The sequence below is a fragment of the Nomascus leucogenys genome, chromosome 17, assembly GCF_006542625.1.
Source record: "Nomascus leucogenys isolate Asia chromosome 17, Asia_NLE_v1, whole genome shotgun sequence".
In the NCBI taxonomy this organism is placed as follows: Eukaryota; Metazoa; Chordata; class Mammalia; order Primates; family Hylobatidae; genus Nomascus; species Nomascus leucogenys.
This window is the reverse complement of record NC_044397.1, coordinates 28,386,444-28,403,639: the sequence shown is the minus strand read 5'-3', so window position 1 is coordinate 28,403,639 and position 17,196 is coordinate 28,386,444. Positions and strand designations below refer to the sequence as shown.

The 17,196-nt window shown below is 50.1% G+C and overlaps 1 protein-coding gene across 6 annotated transcripts in view; it reads left to right on the top strand.

Moving 5' to 3' along the window:
* Nucleotides 1-17,196, top strand: part of IQCE (IQ motif containing E) — a 53,493-nt gene that overhangs the window by 9,408 nt on the left and 26,889 nt on the right. For 4 of the 6 annotated variants that reach the window (XM_030797168.1, XM_030797169.1, XM_030797167.1 and 1 more), the window contains 10 exons: nt 230-275; nt 3,158-3,286; nt 3,822-3,956; nt 5,032-5,102; nt 9,294-9,407; nt 9,525-9,575; nt 13,312-13,382; nt 14,441-14,513; nt 14,844-14,893; nt 16,831-16,994. In XM_030797168.1, coding sequence (XP_030653028.1) covers nt 230-275; nt 3,158-3,286; nt 3,822-3,956; nt 5,032-5,102; nt 9,294-9,407; nt 9,525-9,575; nt 13,312-13,382; nt 14,441-14,513; nt 14,844-14,893; nt 16,831-16,994 — 904 coding nt within the window. The remainder of the gene's footprint in view (nt 1-229; nt 276-3,157; nt 3,287-3,821; nt 3,957-5,031; nt 5,103-9,293; nt 9,408-9,524; nt 9,576-13,311; nt 13,383-14,440; nt 14,514-14,843; nt 14,894-16,830; nt 16,995-17,196) is intronic. The other 2 variants (XM_030797171.1, XM_030797170.1) reach the window with 2 other exon arrangements.

Sequence of the window (17,196 nt, the reverse complement as noted above, 5' to 3'; positions counted from 1 at the left end):
TGGAACTTGTGCTCTGACAGCCCAGCCCTGAGCACTGACGTGAGTGCATTTTTCTGGGGTCTGCATTGGGCCCTGCGTGTCCTGTGCCTGGACCCTCCTTACGTCCCTGTGAACTCACATCCTCTTGCTGCTCTTACACGACCCCTGGCCCTTTCTGAACGTGGCAGGGTCTTGTGATGCACCACTGTGGGAGCTCAGCAAGCCTTACGCCATTTCTTCTTTCTTTCAGAAAGCAAAAAGGAAAGCTTTCCACAAACCTCCACCCACATCGCCAAGTAAGTATGACCAGGCCTGCCTTCCCTCTCACACCCACGTTCCCTGGTGTCCTGGAGAGAATGAAGGGTATTTGCTTTGTACATTTAGGTAGCTGAGAACTGACGCCTCAGCCAGTTGGCCCCGTTCCTGCTGGGGTCTCCCTCCCAGTTCGCGCTGGAGTCTCCCCCTTTCATGTTGGGGTTCACGCTGGGGTCTCAGGAGCACGTGGAGTCCCTGCTGGTGCCAGGGTGACGAGCCCTTTCCCAGGGCTGAGGCTGCCACCAACTCCCCAGTCTCCCCTCGACAGTGCCTCTAGGCCTTTTGTTTTTTTTTCTTCTTGCTTTCTCAAAGGCTTACCTCTTCTGAATGCTGCCAGAGTTAAAGGATTTTTGACCTGGGATTTGTTCCTAAGAGTCGAAGCTACTGAGAAGGTGTAGTTGGTGGGACGGTTTTCCCCCTTTGGATCGTCCTGGGCTTGTTTTGCTGCCAGGGTTCTGTTCTTCCTCACCCTCAGCAGGAGGAGGGCAGCGTTTGCCACCCTGCCTGTCCGGGAGGGTGCTGCGGAGGTGGGCTTAGTCCAGGTGGCCCCGAGGCCCCTCTGTCTCTAATGCCGCTCTCGTGTACAGCAGCCCGTGTGCCGATCTTGTGCGTACGAACGTGTTTGTGACCCTGTAAATCCTAGGCCAGCGTCCTGTGCTACCCCAAAGCCTGTGGCCTTCCCTGGCTGTGCCATCTGTAGATGTGTGTCTGTTTTATATACATATATACACTTATCATATATTTCAAAGGTTGAGTCAAGTATATGATGCACTCAGAGAATATAAACAAACTTTGCTACTAGCCCAAGGAAAACGTAATTAGAAAGGTAAATCCCTGCAAAGAAAAGAATGCATGTTATATGTTACAAATCAGTATAAACACTAGAAGGAAATCACCTAGCAATTTGGATTTTTGATGTCTTTTCTCTCCTTCCATGGAGAAAATTGAGAATTGATAAAATGTAAAAGGCCAGGACCGGGGGTGCCTCCTGACTCACACTCAGGACCTGTTTTTCTCCAAGTTTCCGGTGTCATGAATGTAGGGACCATGTCTGTCCTGTTCACTCAGCAAGTGTTTTTCTTGAAGGCCTGGTCAGCCTGCTTGTAGGTTTGCAGCTTCCACCACATTCCGAGACTTTTCATCGTCCTGGTCACTCTGCGAGGAGGGCGAGGCAGGCGATGATGTTTTTGTGCTTTCCGAGTTTGTCGTTTTCCGGGCAGTATCAAACGCTGGCATCTCTCCACCACCCTGTCTCCTTCCTCTCTTCTTCCCTCCCCGCTTTTATCCCCGCTTTTATGCTTTCCTGAGGAACCCTTCCTACTCGCCGATAAGCCCACACACTCTTAGGAGGGAAATGTAATGTGTGGGGCTTTTTTCTACTCATTTACTTGTGTAAATGACAACTTAAATCTTTACGTTTTGAAAGAACTTGAGAATATCTCGGAGGCGAGGTTCTGTGGTCCTGGGGTGAGTGAAGATGCGTCAGGATCCCTGCATCTTTATTCCCTCATTCAAAGTTACAGTGGCAGATTTCCCACAAATTGTGAAACCATGGGAAAAACTTAGAAATTTAAACATTTTGAACATATTAGACTTAAATTTTCAGAATCTACTGACGTAAATTTTGCAATTTAAGATATATAAGAATGTTTTAAGAGTGCTTTAGTTTTTGCATACATTTATTATCTTTTTTATACTTAAAGAAGTAAAACTCGGATAAAGAATTTTAAAACATTTCCCATACTTTCATGCAAAATCAAGAATGCCCTGAAAAAGTATAATTTTTCTCATTTGTTTTAGACATTTTACATATTAAGTTCTAAATATTGCTATGTCACTATGTAGTGACATTTAAAAAGATTTACATTGTTAAAAAGGATACAAAATTATATGTTCACTATGATTGCGACTATGTAAAAACATATACATATCTCTAAAAATTGGGGATGAGACATTAAATACTATAATAAATGTTGGTAGAATTCATATATTTCCCATTATATTCTTCCCATTCTTTTCTTTTCTTTTGTTTTCTTTTCTTTCGAGAAAGAAAAGCCTGTTACCCAGGCTGGAATGCAGCGGCATGATCATAGCTCACTGTAGCCTCGACCTCCTGGGCTCAAGAGATCCTCCTGCCTCAGCCCCCTTGAGTAGCTGGGACCACAGGTGTGAGCCACCACACCCAGCTAATTTTTAGATTTTTTGTAGAGACAGGGTCTTGTTGTGTTGCCCAGGCTGGTCTTGGATTCCTGGCCTCAAGTGATCATCTTGCCTTAGCCTCCCAGGGTATTGGTATTATTGGTATTACAGGCATGAGCCACCATGCTTGTCCCCGTTATACTATTTCTTTTTTCTTTTTTTTTTTTTTTTTTGAGACGGAATCTCACTCTGTTGCCCAGGCTGGAGTGCAGTGACGCGATCTCGGCTCACTACAAGCTCCTCCTCCTGGGTTCACACCATTCTCCTGCCTCAGCCTCCCGAGTAGCTGGGACCACAGGCGCCCGCCACCACGCCTGGCTAATTTTTTGTATTTTCAGTAGAGACGGGGTTTCACCGTGTTAGCCAGGATGGTCTCGATCTCCTGACCTCGTGATCCGCCCGCCTCAGCCTCCCAAAGTGCTGGGATTACAGGTGTGAGCCACCGTGCCCGGCCCCCATTATACTATTTCTTTATAATAAAAGTTAAAGGAGAAATGCCAGTATATAGGTAAAGTAACTCTTTTTTCATTTTTGCCGGAATGTTTGACTAGAGTCACCGCCCTCGTGGATGTTCTGTTTTCCTATTTCTGTCTTTCTGAAGCTCATGCATTGAGCTCACGCGTTGCTATGCGGCACCTCTGAATCCATGTGTTGGCTTTTCTAGAGTCACCTTATTTCTCTAAGCCGAGAAAAGTGGCCTCCTGGAGGTCCCTCAAGACGGCAGGGAGCATGCCTCTGGGCGGCCGAGCGTCCCTGACCCCGCAGAAGCTGTGGCTGGGAACCGCAAAGCCAGGTATGTGGTTGTCGCACTGGAGGCCCTTCCTGCTTGAGAGAAGAATTGGAGAAATTTCAGGGAGTGGTTTGAGATGGAGTTTTTAATATTCCTTGTTTAAATTACATTGTCTTTAATTTTCTCGAAGACATCAAATATACACATCGTAGTTTTATGTCTTGCATAAATGTGGTTTTGCCAAGTGGCGCTTTAGCCTCCCTTGCCCCGTGTGGTCTCTGCGTGGGAGTGGTGAGTTGTCTTGCCAGAGCCAACTGTTATAGTCTTAGGATTTTGGTGGGCTGGTCAGTGTCATGCTGGCAACCTGATATTAGACATGGTAGAAATATTTGTACTGTGGAAATAGGCAAATACTGTAATCAGGACTTTATTAATTTATATTTGGGAGCTGGTTGTTAACCATTTACCAGCACAACACTGACGGCTAGTGTGTACCAGTAATTAAGCTTTCTTCAATCCAGGAAAGTTGATTAGAAACAAAACCTCCCATTGTGTGTGCTTGTATCTGTCATATTAAACCCATGCACGTTCAAACCAGGAAGTCTGACCCAGGCCCTGAACTCACCCCTCACTTGGGAGCATGCGTGGACTGGCATCCCCGGCGGCACTCCCGACTGTCTGACAGACGCCTTCAGAGTGAAGAGGCCACATCTCAGGCGCTCTGCCAGCAACGGTGAGCATGCTGATGGTGGCGAGGCTGAGGCCAAGGAAGAACAGAAAGGAAAGGACAGTCTCTGGGCTGGAGGCGTCCTTCGTCAGAGCAGGATCTCTGGCTTTGTGCGTGAGCTCCATCACTGGGAGGTTTTGGGAGGTCGTGGGAGCAGTGACTCACGAAAACCCACCTGCCCCAGAAGGTAGCTTTCCTCGTGGGTGCAGGGACGTCTCGCCAGGTGTCATTTGTACCTCCCTCCCTAAACATAGAGGCTTACTTAAATTTATTCATTGAATAAATGATATTAGGAACAAATACTAATAAATAAATAATGATGAAAAGTCCAATTTGCAGCAGAGAGAATCAGCTTGTTTCTGTGTTTATGTTCCTGTCTAGTCTCTTTTGTTTTTAGAGACGGGATCTCGCTATGTTGCCCAGGCTGGTCTCAAATTCCTGGACTCAAGTGATCCTCCCACCTTGGCCTCCCAAAGTCCTGGGATTACAGGCATAAGCCGCCGTGCCCGGCCTCTCCCTTTATCCAGGTGTTTCCCACCTATCCTCCTTAAGGAAGAACAGCCTCCAGGGTGTATTGAAAACCTCCTCACTGCACTCCAGGAATTGATTGCCTTCCTGCTTTTACTGGTTAGGAGTTATCTTTTAGGCTGAAATTTAGATGTTTAATATACTAGTATAATTAAAACCAAAATAAGCCTGACTTTTTACATTGGAATGGGTGTTGAGATGCTCTGTGAATTTTTTGTGTTTGGTATTTGTTTGTTTTGCTATTGAAATCTGAACATGTCCCTCCTCCTTCCGTGAGTCCCTTCTTTCATCCTTTCACTGTCATTAAACTCAGTCTTCACATCTTTATTTATTTACTTTTTGCTTCATCTCTCTATATCTACCATTTCTGGTTTTCTTGCTACTTGGGAAAGTATCATGATCAGGCTAGAAAACATGGAATTATTTTTGCTTTTTTATTTTCTTCTTTTTTAAAAGGAAATGTTATTAACTTCCAGGTTTTCCTTAAAGTATAGCCAAGAATTCTTTCTACTTTTTAGATAGTCTTTGAAAAGATTTGTTTATCTTTCTCTAGGTCATGTCCCTGGGACTCCTGTCTACAGAGAAAAAGAAGATATGTATGACGAGATTATTGAGTTAAAGAAGGTAGTATTTCGGTTTGTTCTCTATTGATTTGAAACGATGAAAGCTTCCTATAACAGTGCATTAGAACAGCAGTGCCTGTGCTGGGAGGTGCCCAGATGGGAAGAGCGGGAGCGTTAGGGTTGAACCTGAGTTTGAGCCGTGGCGTAGTGCCCTAGGAGCTGGTGTCCCTGGTTAAAGGCCGTAGCACCAGCACATAAAAGGCAGCAGAGCTCATGTTCCATCCGTGCTCTGCTTCTCCAGCATGATGGGGAAGACTGGATGAGGACTAGAGTAACTTCAGGGTCGCCTTGTATCCTGAGATTGGGTACTGTGATAAGGTCACTGGTAGAGTTATCAGTAACCTTCCCTGCATGCCATGCTTTATGTTATCAAGACATCTCACATACCCTATCTCAGTTGCCCTCTACAGAAGCTCTGTGGGACAGGCAGGGCCACTTGTTACAACCACCGTCTGCTGATGAACTTGAGACTCAGCGACGTCAGTGGTCTGTCCAAGGTTAATCAGTAGCAGAACCAAGATTCAAGGTCACCTGCCTCCCAAGGCCAAGACTCTATATTACCCCATGGCCTCTCCTATTCATGAAAGCATGAACTGCATTGAGCTGTATCGTCATTGTCACTGCCACCAGCACCGTGACCATCACACTGGCTTTCAGTATCCGTAAATGTTTGTCCCTGGAGAAATCATCTGTGTTCATTTCCTTCCATAATTTTAGTCTGTTTATAGATCTACTGTCTCCACCAGTTGATGTGTGTCTGAGACACTGCGTTCAGTTGGGGCACCAGAGGGCAATAGGGCATTGGCAGCCTCATCCCCAGAGCACGGAAGAGGATCTGGAAGCCGTTTCCCCTGGGGAGCTGGGAAGAAACTGGGGAACCTGGTGTAGGCCATTGTACAAAAGACAGCGCCTTCTCTGTTGGCCAGAGAGAACAGTCAGACTTGAGGCTGTGTGAGAAGAACCCTCTAACCACGAGAGCTGTCTGACAGTGGCCGCACTCCTGAGGAGCAAGTGCGTGCCCTGGCCGTGGAGATTTTGAGCACAGGTGGCGGCTGTGTGTCGGGGATGTTACAGAGGGGATCCTCATTCCAGTTGGAAGACTGCGCTGAATGAACTCGGTGTGGATTGGGGGGATTATCTCGTTTGGGATTTTCTCAGTCTGTTGAATCTGTAGGTTTGTCGAATCTGGGACGTTTTCAGCCATCGAGTCTCGAGCTGTTTTTTTAGCCTTGCCCTCTTTGGTTGCGGCTGCTCAGGTCCCTGGTCTCTGTTGAGTGTTCTCCCCTCCGTCTTCCCTCGTGAAGACTGGGTAGCTTCACTATTCTGTCCTCGAGCTCATGGATGCTTTCTGCCGGCCTCTGCATCCTGCAGCTGAGCCCGTTGTTTGTCGGGTGTAACCTCACTGTCTCTGTTCAGTTCTGAAATCTCTGTACGGCTCCTTCTGTCTTGGTCTTCGCTGAGACGCCCACCCTGCCTCTTCACTTGTTTCAAGTGTGCCTGTCATCGGTCACTGGCGTATCTTTGTGGCAGCTGCTCTGTCTGTGGTGGGATTCTAATGTCCAGGCCATCTCAGTGTTGACGTTGTGGCTTGTTTTTCTTCATTCAGGTTGAGCTATTCTTGGTTCTTAGTATAAAAAGTGATTTCCTTGAAACCAGGACACTCTGAGTGTTTCGTTGTGAGACTCCGACTCTTGCTCACTCCTGTGCTGTGGCAGGCCTCCTCTCACACTGCCCTGTGGGTCAAGGGGGCACCGCCTCGTTACCACCCGCGAGGGTGGAGGTCCAGTTCCCACTCAGCCATCATCGACACCTGCACCGGGTGGGGCTCCTCATTCCCACTGGGCAGGGCGGGAGTTCAGGACCCTCACTCAGCCTCTGCTGACGCCGCCCTAGCTGGGAGGGAAGGGCCACCTGTACTGCTCCTGCTCAGCCTTTGCTGATGCAGGGATGGCCTTGTTGCCGCCAGGTAATGATGGTCCTGACTCTGCACGGCCTCCTCTGGAGCCCCGCCAGTGCGGGAGGGGAGGGGCCTGGGTGCAGCCGGGCAAGGGTGAGTGTCTGGGCTCCCCACGCAGCCTGTGCTGTGGGGAGGACTATGCTGTTTTCCATGGTCTGCCTGGGGTAGAGCGGTTCCTGCCTGTCAGTTTCTGCCTTGTCGGTCTGCTCCTCTCCCTGTCCTCTGGCTGGAGAGAAGAGGCTTTGCGTGGGCTTTTATTGTCTGCACCCATTGGCTTTTTTAGGCTGTTGGTTTCTCCAGCATCCAGCTCAGATGAGGCAGAAAGAAAACTGAAGGAGTTCCCTGCCGTGTCGATGGCTGGCCCCCGGGCTCCCGGCCCATCCGCCTCCTTCTCCACCTTTCCAGTCTTAGGTTGCATTACACATGGAGTGCAGGTGTTGAGTGTTACTGACAGGAGGAATTGGGAGGAGTGAATCTACTTCACGCTCTTGGAAGCGGCAGTCCCGTTACTAGAGCTCCCTCTTCCTTGATGGCTGGGCCTTCGCTAATTTACTTCACAAGCTGAGTACCGGCTTGCCATCATGCTTCCTGAATCTGTGGGTTTGTCTGCAACGATCTTGCCAGCTGTGGATGTGGCTGAAGTGCCGAGCCGTCCTCGCGGGGTGTGCATTCCAGATTGTCTTTTGCCCAGAGGTCCAGTCTCTGGAATGCCACAGTCTTTTGCAAGGAGAAGGCCGTGTGTGATGATGGCTGGCGGTTAGATGCAGGCTGAGGCTGGGAGCTGGTGAGCTGCGGCACAGCCCAGCCTACACGCTGTTTCTTTCCTGGACTTTATACCACAAAAATAGTAGGAAGAAGATAATTTCAAAGTACAGGATAGTTGTAGAGATTGAATAAACTTAGTTTTGTAAGAAATCCACTACACAGTTTTTTTTTTTGAGACAGAGTCTTGCTCTCATCTAGGCTGGAGTGCAGTGGCGCAGTCTTGGCTTACTGCACCCTGCCCCTCCCAGATTCAAGCCTCAGCCTCCCAAGTAGCTGGGATTACAGGCACGTGCCACCACGCCTAATTTTTTTGTATTTTTTGTAGTGATGGGGTTTCACCATGCTGGCCAGGCTGGTCTCGAACTCCTGAACTCGTGTTCCGCCCGCCTCGGCCTCTTAAAGTGCTGGGATCACAGGGGTAAGCCACCGTGCCTGGCCCCGACTACACAGTCTTTTTTGTCCCCACTCACGTCACCACAAATCGGTAAAGAATTTATCCACATATAAAGATTGGGAAGCATTGCCTTCCACCTGAGCTGTAGCTGAGGATGAGCATTTGAAATGCATATTAGCCTTGGATGAGTTTTATTGATAAAAATGCCAACAAAATGGACTTTCTTGTGTGGTCATGGGAGAAAACGCGTGGTGAGGCACCCTCCAGCCCTGGTGTTGGCGGCATTCGTTTAGGCGTGCATTCCGTGGGACGGGATTTCTCAGCACGGGTGCCGTTGATATCTTGGGTGGGACAGTTCTTCTCTGTCGGGGGCTTCCTGCCTATCCAGCCTTCCACGTCCCCACCCACTAAATGCCAGGCGTGCCCTCCGGTGCCCTCACGTGACATCCAGATCTCCCCCCATCCACCACACACAGAGCCCTGAGTGGGAGCCAGGAAGCTTTCCAAATCCCCCAGCGCAGTGCTTCCCTGGGCCTGTGCACGGTGTGGTGTGCGTGGCTGTGTGCGGCGTGTGTGCAGTGGCGTGTGCGTGGCTATGTACGCGGGGACGTGTGTGTGGCGTGTGCGCAGCGGCGTGTGCGTGGCTGTGCGCGTAGGGACCTGTGTGCGGCATGTGCGCATTGGCGTGTGCGTGGCTGTGTGTGCGGGGATGTGTGTGTGGCGTGTGCGCAGCGGCGTGTGCGTGGCTATGTACGCGGGGACGTGTGTGTGGCGTGTGCGCAGCGGCGTGTGCTTGGCTGTGCGCGTAGGGACCTGTGTGCGGCATGTGCGCATTGGCGTGTGCGTGGCTGTGTGCGGGGACGTGTGTGCGGCGTGTGCGCATTGGCGTGTGCGTGGCTGTGTGCGCGGGGACGTGTGTGCGGCGTGTGCGCATTGGCGTGTGCGTGGCTGTGTGTGCGGGGACGTGTGTGCGGCGTGTGCGCATTGGCGTGTGCGTGGCTGTGTGTGCGGGGATGTGTGTGTGGCGTGTGCGCAGCGGCGTGTGGATGGCTGTGCATGGCCCTTCTTTTCTTCAGTCATTGCACATGCAGAAGAGCGACGTGGACCTGATGAGAACGAAGCTCCGGCGCCTGGAGGAGGAAAACAGCAGGAAGGACCGGCAGATAGAGCAGCTCCTGGATCCCAGCCGCGTAAGCTCCTGGCGCTTCACGGACGGGACGGGGGGAGGCTCCTCGGCGCATCTGCCAGCCAGTCCTGCTGGGGGCTACACTGAAGGCCATCTTCATGTCTCAATCTGCTTACCACAGGGCACGGATTTTGTTCGGACTCTGGCAGAGAAAAGGCCCGATGCCAGTTGGGTGAGTATGGTCTGTGCAGGACAGTGCCTTTCCCCAGATGCTAGTTACTGGGGACAGCCACAGCAGGGATGCCTTTCCCTGCAGCACCCACGCATGAAGAGCAGCAGGCATGGGGGAGGCTGCGGACCCCCAAACCCTTCTCCACTGACACCTGGGGACACCACAGAGAGGGGGGCCAGTAGGCTCACCACAGAGGCCAAGCAAGACACTAGGAAAAACCCATCACAACGGGCGACTTCCCCCTCACATCTGAGAAAATACACTAAGCTTAACAAGCGCTCCCAGTGCTTTGGGAGGCCGAGGCAGGCAGATCACTTGAGGTCAGGAGTTTGAGACCAGCCTGGCCAACGTTGTGAAACCCTGTCTCTACTAAAAATACAAAAAAGTTAGCCGGGTATGGCAGCATGCCCCTGTAGTCCCGGCTACTCAGGAGGCTGAGGCACGAGAATTGCTTGAACCTGTATGGCAGAGGTTGCAGTGAGCTGAGATCGCACCACTGCACTCCAGCCTGGGTGACAAAAAAAAAAAAGGTGCTACAGCTGTAAATCAGAGAACCAGGGCAGCAATAAAGTCTTTCAGATAGATCCAGACCCCCCTCAGGTACTATGTGACAATATGTAAAAAGTTGAATGAAATGGAAGGAGGGAAGATGTTGCAGTTCGGTGGGTAAGGCTGTGGTGATCAACTGTAGGTAGCACAGTACACCTCCTAGGAGTCAAGGAAGTACTTGTCTAAAGTGGGAAATGCTGGAAGAAAACTGAAAGGGATACAATTTTGAGATTATTGAACACAAAGAATAAAATAACATTAATGATGTGATTAATGGATTTGATAATGTAAAATTAAAAGTTACATAATAAAAACCCATGGGACTAAGGTAGCAACCAGATTACTGTAATGGGGCAGGAGAAGGGTATTATGGATCAATACAACAAAGTTTTCTGTTTAGAAAATACAAAAAAAACTATAAATCTCTAAAGAAAAAAGGCCGTGTCCTCTGAACTATGTCACAGATATAGAATGTAGAAAGATTGTATAATCATTACATGTTTAAAGTAGATGGTGAAAGCCTAGCTCTGCACCTAGGCACAAAGTAAATCCTTAACAAATGCCTGTAAGTAGTGGGTACTTTTGTAAAGAAAAGGCTCCATATTTTTGTTGTTCTGGTGCTGTGTGTGTGTGTGTGTGTGTGCATGTGTGTCTGTGGGTATTTTTTTTTTTCTTGAGACAGGGACTCACTCTGTTGCCCAGGCTGGCGTGCAATGGCAGGATCATGGCTCACTGCAGCACTCAGCTCAGGTGATCCCTGGCTTAGGTGATCAACCTCAACCTCCTGAGTACCCGGGACTACAGGCACGTGCCACCAGACACAGCTAATTTTTTTTTAGTTTTGGTAAGATGGGGTCTTGCAAAGTTTCCCAGGCTCATGTGATCCTTCTGCCTTGGCCTCCTAAAGTGTTGGGATTACAGGCCTCAGCCACTGCACCTGGCTAAGCTTAGTTTAAAGTAGGAATTCTAGATCCTAGGGTATATGCAGTATTCATTATCATATGGCAAACTGTCCATCAGTGTGGCTGTGCCCTGTGGCCTGCTGTGTCTACTTGTCATCACCTGCCTTCAAGAAACATTTGCAGATGTGCCTGAGGAAGCCTGGCCAAGGATTTCGATTGGAGGATTGACCAGAATCACAAAAATGGGCCACCACTGAAGTATGTGTCAGTAGGCTACAGTGACAGATTTTAGAGCGTAGCCAAAAAAAAAAAAAAAAGATTTTAAAAGTGTCTATCTGCCGGGCACAGTTCCTCATGCCTGTAATCCCAGCACTTTGGGAGGCCGAGGCAGGTGGATCACCTGAAGTCAGGAGTTCAACACCAGCCTGGCCAACATGGTGAAGCCCCGTCTGTACTGAAAATACAAAAAATTAGCCAGGTATGATGGTGCGTGTCTGTAATCCCAGCTACTCAGGAGGCTGAGGCAGGAGAATCACTTGAACCCGGGAGGTGGAGGTTGCAGTGAGCTGAGATCATGCCACTGCACTCCAGCCTGGGCTACAAGAGTCAAACTCTGTCTCAAAAAAAAAAAGTGTCTATCAATAGGAGAGACTGGATAGAGATACTGTGGGAAATAGTGTGGATTCACAGGTGCCAGCAGGGACAGAGCACCAGGAGGGGTTGTTGAATGTTAGAAAAAAAAAAAAAAAGCAAGATGCAGAGGGATGCATGTGGCAGAGCCCCGTTCCTGTGAGAACAGAGGGCCTGACTCCCTGAACGCACACACACGGCCATGCACACAACCAGGTGCTGAGGGGCACGCAAGCGGAAACAGGATTCCATTGGCCGAAGAGGGGAGTGGCCAGGTCAGAGTATTTTAGCCTCTATAACATCTTTTTTTTTTTTTTTTTTTTTGAGACGGAGTCTGCTCTAGCTACTCAGCTACTCCCGAGTAGCTGGGACTACAGGCGCCCGCCACCACGCCCAGCTAATTTTTTGTATTTTTAGTAGAGATGGGGTTTCACCGTGTTAGCCAGGATGATCTCGATCTCCTGACCTTGTGATCCGCCCACCTTGGCCTCCCAAAGTGCTGGGATTACAGGCATGAGCCACCGCACCCGGCCCTGTAACATCTTCATTTTTTAAAGGAAAATGTATTCATGTATGACTAACATAATTTATTTGTTTATTTATTTATTTATTTTGAGACTGAGTCTGGCTCCGTCACCTAGGCTGGAGTGCAGTGGCGAGATCTCGACTCACTGCAACCTCCACCTCCCGTGTTCAAGCGATTCTCCTGCCTCAGCCTCCTGAGTAGTTGGGATTACAAGCACCTACCACCATGCCCGGCTAATTTTTGTATTTTTAGTAGAGATGGGGTTTCACCATGTTGGCCAGGCTGGTCTCAAGCTCCTAACCTCAGGCAATCTGCCTGCCTTGGCTTCCCAAAGTGCTGGGATTACAGGCGTGAGCCACTGCACCCGGCCAACTAATATAATTTAAAATGACTTTAAAATCCAATTTAAAAGTTGTCTGTTCAAGCCTAGTGTGGTGGCTCACACATATAATCCTAGTACTTTGGGAGGCCAAGGCAGGCAGATTGCTTGAGCCCAGGAATTCAACACCAGTCTGGGCAACATAGTGAAACCCCATCTCTATTTAAAAGTTGTCTATTTAGAAGAAAAGAATGTTCTTTAAAGAATATAAGAATGTTATCTTCTCTAAGCAAGACATTCACAGAAAAGGAGGTGAGGAGGCCACTGGAGCTGTTCTCCCTTCCCCAAATAGAGGAGGGCGGCTCCTCAGGCCCCTACGGCTGCGCTGTCTCCCAGCCTCACTCACTGCCCCGTGGAGACTGAACTGGGAGGCCCTAGGGGCTTCGGGTCCGTGGTTTGTCCAGCTGGTGATGGGGCTGCTTCCTTTATTTAATATAATCAAGGGCGCACCCTGCTCTGTCCCCCAAGTGTGCGGTGTGCTTGGGGGAGGGCTGCCAGTCAGTCAGTGTGCCCACGATGGCTGCCACCTCCTGCTCCAGCTGGTGTCGCACCCCTGCCATTCACCCAGCCTGAGGGAGAGGACAGCACAGTGGGGCCCTCCCTCTTCCCTGGGCCCATAGTCTAGAAGAGAGCACAGCGCTGGAGGGAGGAAGGACAGTGAGGTGTGCAGGTGCTCTGGGAGGAGGGGACAGCCCCATCTACCGAGGGAGAGTGGGGGCGGCCTGCCTGATGGGCACGTTCCCCGGGCAGGTCATTAACGGGCTGAAGCAGAGGATCCTGAAGCTGGAACAGCAGTGCAAGGAGAAGGACAGCACCATCAGGTAGGCACCATCAGGTGGGCGCCATCAGGTGCGAGCCATCAGCCGGGCACCATCAGGCGGGCACCATCAGGTAGACACAGGGCCTGCACCCTCTCCCCTGCCTCCCGCCCTGCCGTTCTGCTCACTCAGACGCCAGCCTTTATTCCTCCCCAACCCCGTCCTGTGTCCCTACTCCCACCCCAAAGCCAAAGGTGAATATTAGCTGCCTCTTTTTAATATTTTTATTGTCTTTGTTCCCTCTAAGTATTTCCCTTTAACTTCTTCCTGTTATATTTAAAAGATGCTTTCTCGAAACCTGCTTGTTCTATGGGCCCCTGTATCTTTCCAGGATGAGGTTTTAACGCCTCAGTCCCACGCCATCCTTGTGTTGTTTTGGTGTGACTACTCGTGTTTCTTTACCTGCCTTTCGAGTGCGAAGGGAGAGTCTTTCTGGGCCGTGTTTTGGTTTCTTTAAGGGAAACTGAGGCCACATGTCCATTGCCTCATGTCTCCTGTTCGTACAATAGTTCTCCCCTCGTTTCCTGCCGAATTTTGTCAACTTAAGTTTGCAGATTTTGTCTTGTTTCAGTGCAGAACCTCCATGACTTTGCTTTTGTTTCTCTGTTGGTGTCTCTATCTAAAGTCTACTCTCTGTTGAGAGTGAGGGGATAGCCTGACAGTGCCAGGGAAAAGGTGATTCTCTCTTCCTTACAAAGCCAGCCATTCAAAGACTGCTTGTCCTCTCTAAGCTCCAAGGTCTTTCTGCACCATTAATCTAGTCTTTTAAAGACAGCATCTTACTTGGAGAAGAATATCTCTAGGGAAGCTGTTTATTCACTTTGGAAAGTGGCTGGTCTACACAGGAGATGCTTTCCGGCGTGAGGAATTCTCCCATCAGGCTCGAAACGAGTCACTTGTTCAAGGCCCAAGTCGAATGAAGGCCCGTTCAGGCTTTTCCCTCCCATCCTGGGTCTTTTCCAAAGCCTCTCCTCTTCTGAATGTTCTGGGAAACTCTTCTTCTTGCTCTGTCCTCTGAGAACACTGGCACGTCCCTGTTAATGCTGAACTTGGGTTTTCAGCAAACTCCAGACCGATATGAAGACTACCAACTTGGAAGAGATGCGGATCGCCATGGAGACGTACTACGAGGAGGTGCGCCGTGCTGGGTGGTGGAGCGGAGGGCGGGCACCGTGCTGGGTGGCGGAGCGGAGGGCGGGCACCATGCTGGGTGGCGGAGCGGAGGGCGGGCACCGAGTGGGAGGGGACCGGCGCTGGCCCCGGGTGGTGGGCCAAGCCCAGGTGGCCCAGAGCTGCACTCCCGGAGCCTGCTCCTGCTTCAGCCCAGTGGAAAGATGAAGTGCGGCCACTTAGTTCCTGCTTCTGGCCGTAGGCAGCAGTCAGGACTGTGATGTCGGTGTTTTCAGATAAGGTCTTCTCCATGCTAGCCTTGTGTTTTCATGCATTTCAATTTGGTATTTACAGGTGCATCGTCTCCAGACCCTCTTGGCAAGTTCTGAAACCACCGGAAAGAAGTATGATGGCCGTTTGCAAGCTGTGTTTTGTGTGTTGCCTTCACGTTGTGGAAGCTCCTCTGAGAGCGTGTGGCTGTTTTGTGGGTGTGGCATATACTGCCCTTAGCTTGGCAGCGGTGCCAACACTGCACCTGTTCTGTTCAGGGTTAGAGTTGACACGTTTCCATTTGCGGTGTTCACAGACCCTTCATAGTGACCACGTGTTGACAGCCAATGCGTGTTCGATGCTGCCCATGTTCATTATAGATTCTACATCCTGCCTTCCAGCTTAGAGCTAGAAAGTGCTGTTTCAAAGCAGATCCACCTTTTTAGGAAGACATTGCATACAAGGACAAGTTTACTTTGCCACCTAATGTTTTCCTAAATAAGTTTATCAGGAGGAACACTGAGGTTCTCCTTGTCTGGTAGATCTCCCACATCCCTTTCCCAAAGGATACAGCACCAGGCTTCCATCCGCTTCTGGGTGGCTGATTCCTGACCATGGCTTTGGCCACGTCGCTGGCCTCTGCAGCAGTTTGCTGACGTCATGTACTGCTTTCCTTTTTCTTTACCCCTAATCCTTAAAACTGGTTGGAAAACTTTTTCTGTAAAGGGCCAGATACTAACTACAGTCGATTCTCATTATTCAGTTATAAAGTGTCTGTAGGTTTCCGTTGTGTAGTGGTTATCACGTCCGCCTTACAGAGTTATAAAGTCTCCATGAACATGGAACGAGCGAATACTAAGCCACTGCTGCAGTAGGAGGTACAGGGCTCCTGCGAGCTTCTGCTCACAACATTCTTTTTTTTTTTTTTGAAAAATGTCGCCCAGGCTGGAGTGCAGTGGCGTGATCTCAGCTCACTGCAACCTCTGCCTCCTGGGTTCAAGTGATTATCTTGCCTCAGCCTCCCGAGTAGCTGGGACTGTACAGGCACGTGCCACCACGCCCAGATAATTTTTGTATTTTTGGTAGAGACGGGGTTTTACTATGTTGGCAAGGCTGGTCTCGAACTCCTGACCTCAGATGATCCGCTTCCCTCAGCCTCCCAAAGTGCTGGGATTATAGGCGTGAGCCACCACGCCCGGCCTGGTCACAACATTTTCATCAGCTAGTCAGTGTATAACCTGGCTAATGTGTGTCTCTGTTTAAAGACACCCTATTTAATAGTGATTGTGGATTAATTTTCATCAAACTCACAGCTGGCCTGAACGAGGCTTCTCGCGCACACATAAGTGTCTCCACGGGGGCCCACACAGCCTTCCTGAGCTTAGAGGCACTGGATGGCACTCGGCACTGCAGTCCAGCCCACGCAAGGCAGCATCACCAGCAAACAGCACAGAAATGTGAGAGCCACAGCGCCAGGCAGGCCACGGAAAGCACACTTGTTTTTACATGAGCTGAGGTGAGGAGCCGAGCACCACCTGGGTCAGCCCCAGCTGGGAACGTGTGCGCCATCGACTGGCATTTTTTGTCACCTGTGCACATGCGAGAATTCCCACAAAACCCACATGAGTAATGATTTTGGACTGACGGATCTGTTTTTGCAGCAAGCACATTTGCAATTACGGGATCTGCGGATAGTGAGGATCGACTGTACTTTAGACCTCGTGGGCTACGAGGCGAAATCTAAGCTATTCTGCAGGCACCTGGTGTAACAGGATACATTTCCACAGCCCTTCTAGTGATGGCATGGAAAGTATAATACTGATGCTGGAACACGATATTTTGTTACACAGGTTTACCTTGCATAAGGATGGGGTTCCATTTTGGGTGCTAACGTTTTGCTTATTTAGGGTTCAAAGTTATTACTGCCTATTCGATTTCAAATACTTACCTGCAAAAACCACTCTGAGCTCACAACCAACAGAGCAAGCTGTGATTCACCTGTACCTCGTTTCAAGCGTGTGTGAAACCAGCTTAGCAATGCAAACCTCAACCCATGATTTGGTTGTTCCAGGCCCCTGGGGGAGAAGAAGACAGGTGCCAAAAGGCAGAAGAAGATGGGCAGTGCCCTCCTGAACTTGTCCCGGAGTGTCCAGGAGCTCACGGAGGAGAACCAGAGCCTGAAGGAGGACCTGGACCGCGTGCTGAGCACCTCCCCAACCATCTCCAAGACACAGGGTACCTTCCTGAAAGCCACTCCAGGAGGGAGGCCAGGGAAGGGCAGGGCGTGGCCACTGGGTAAGCCCAACTGAGGGCAGACACCACGAGGGCAGATGTGAACCCTTGGGCGACGCCAGTTCCCACGTGTGCCAGCACCTGCCGCGGGCCACGCAATGCCCTGGGGATGGAGCTGCAAACGGAAGCTCACAGACATCCCTGG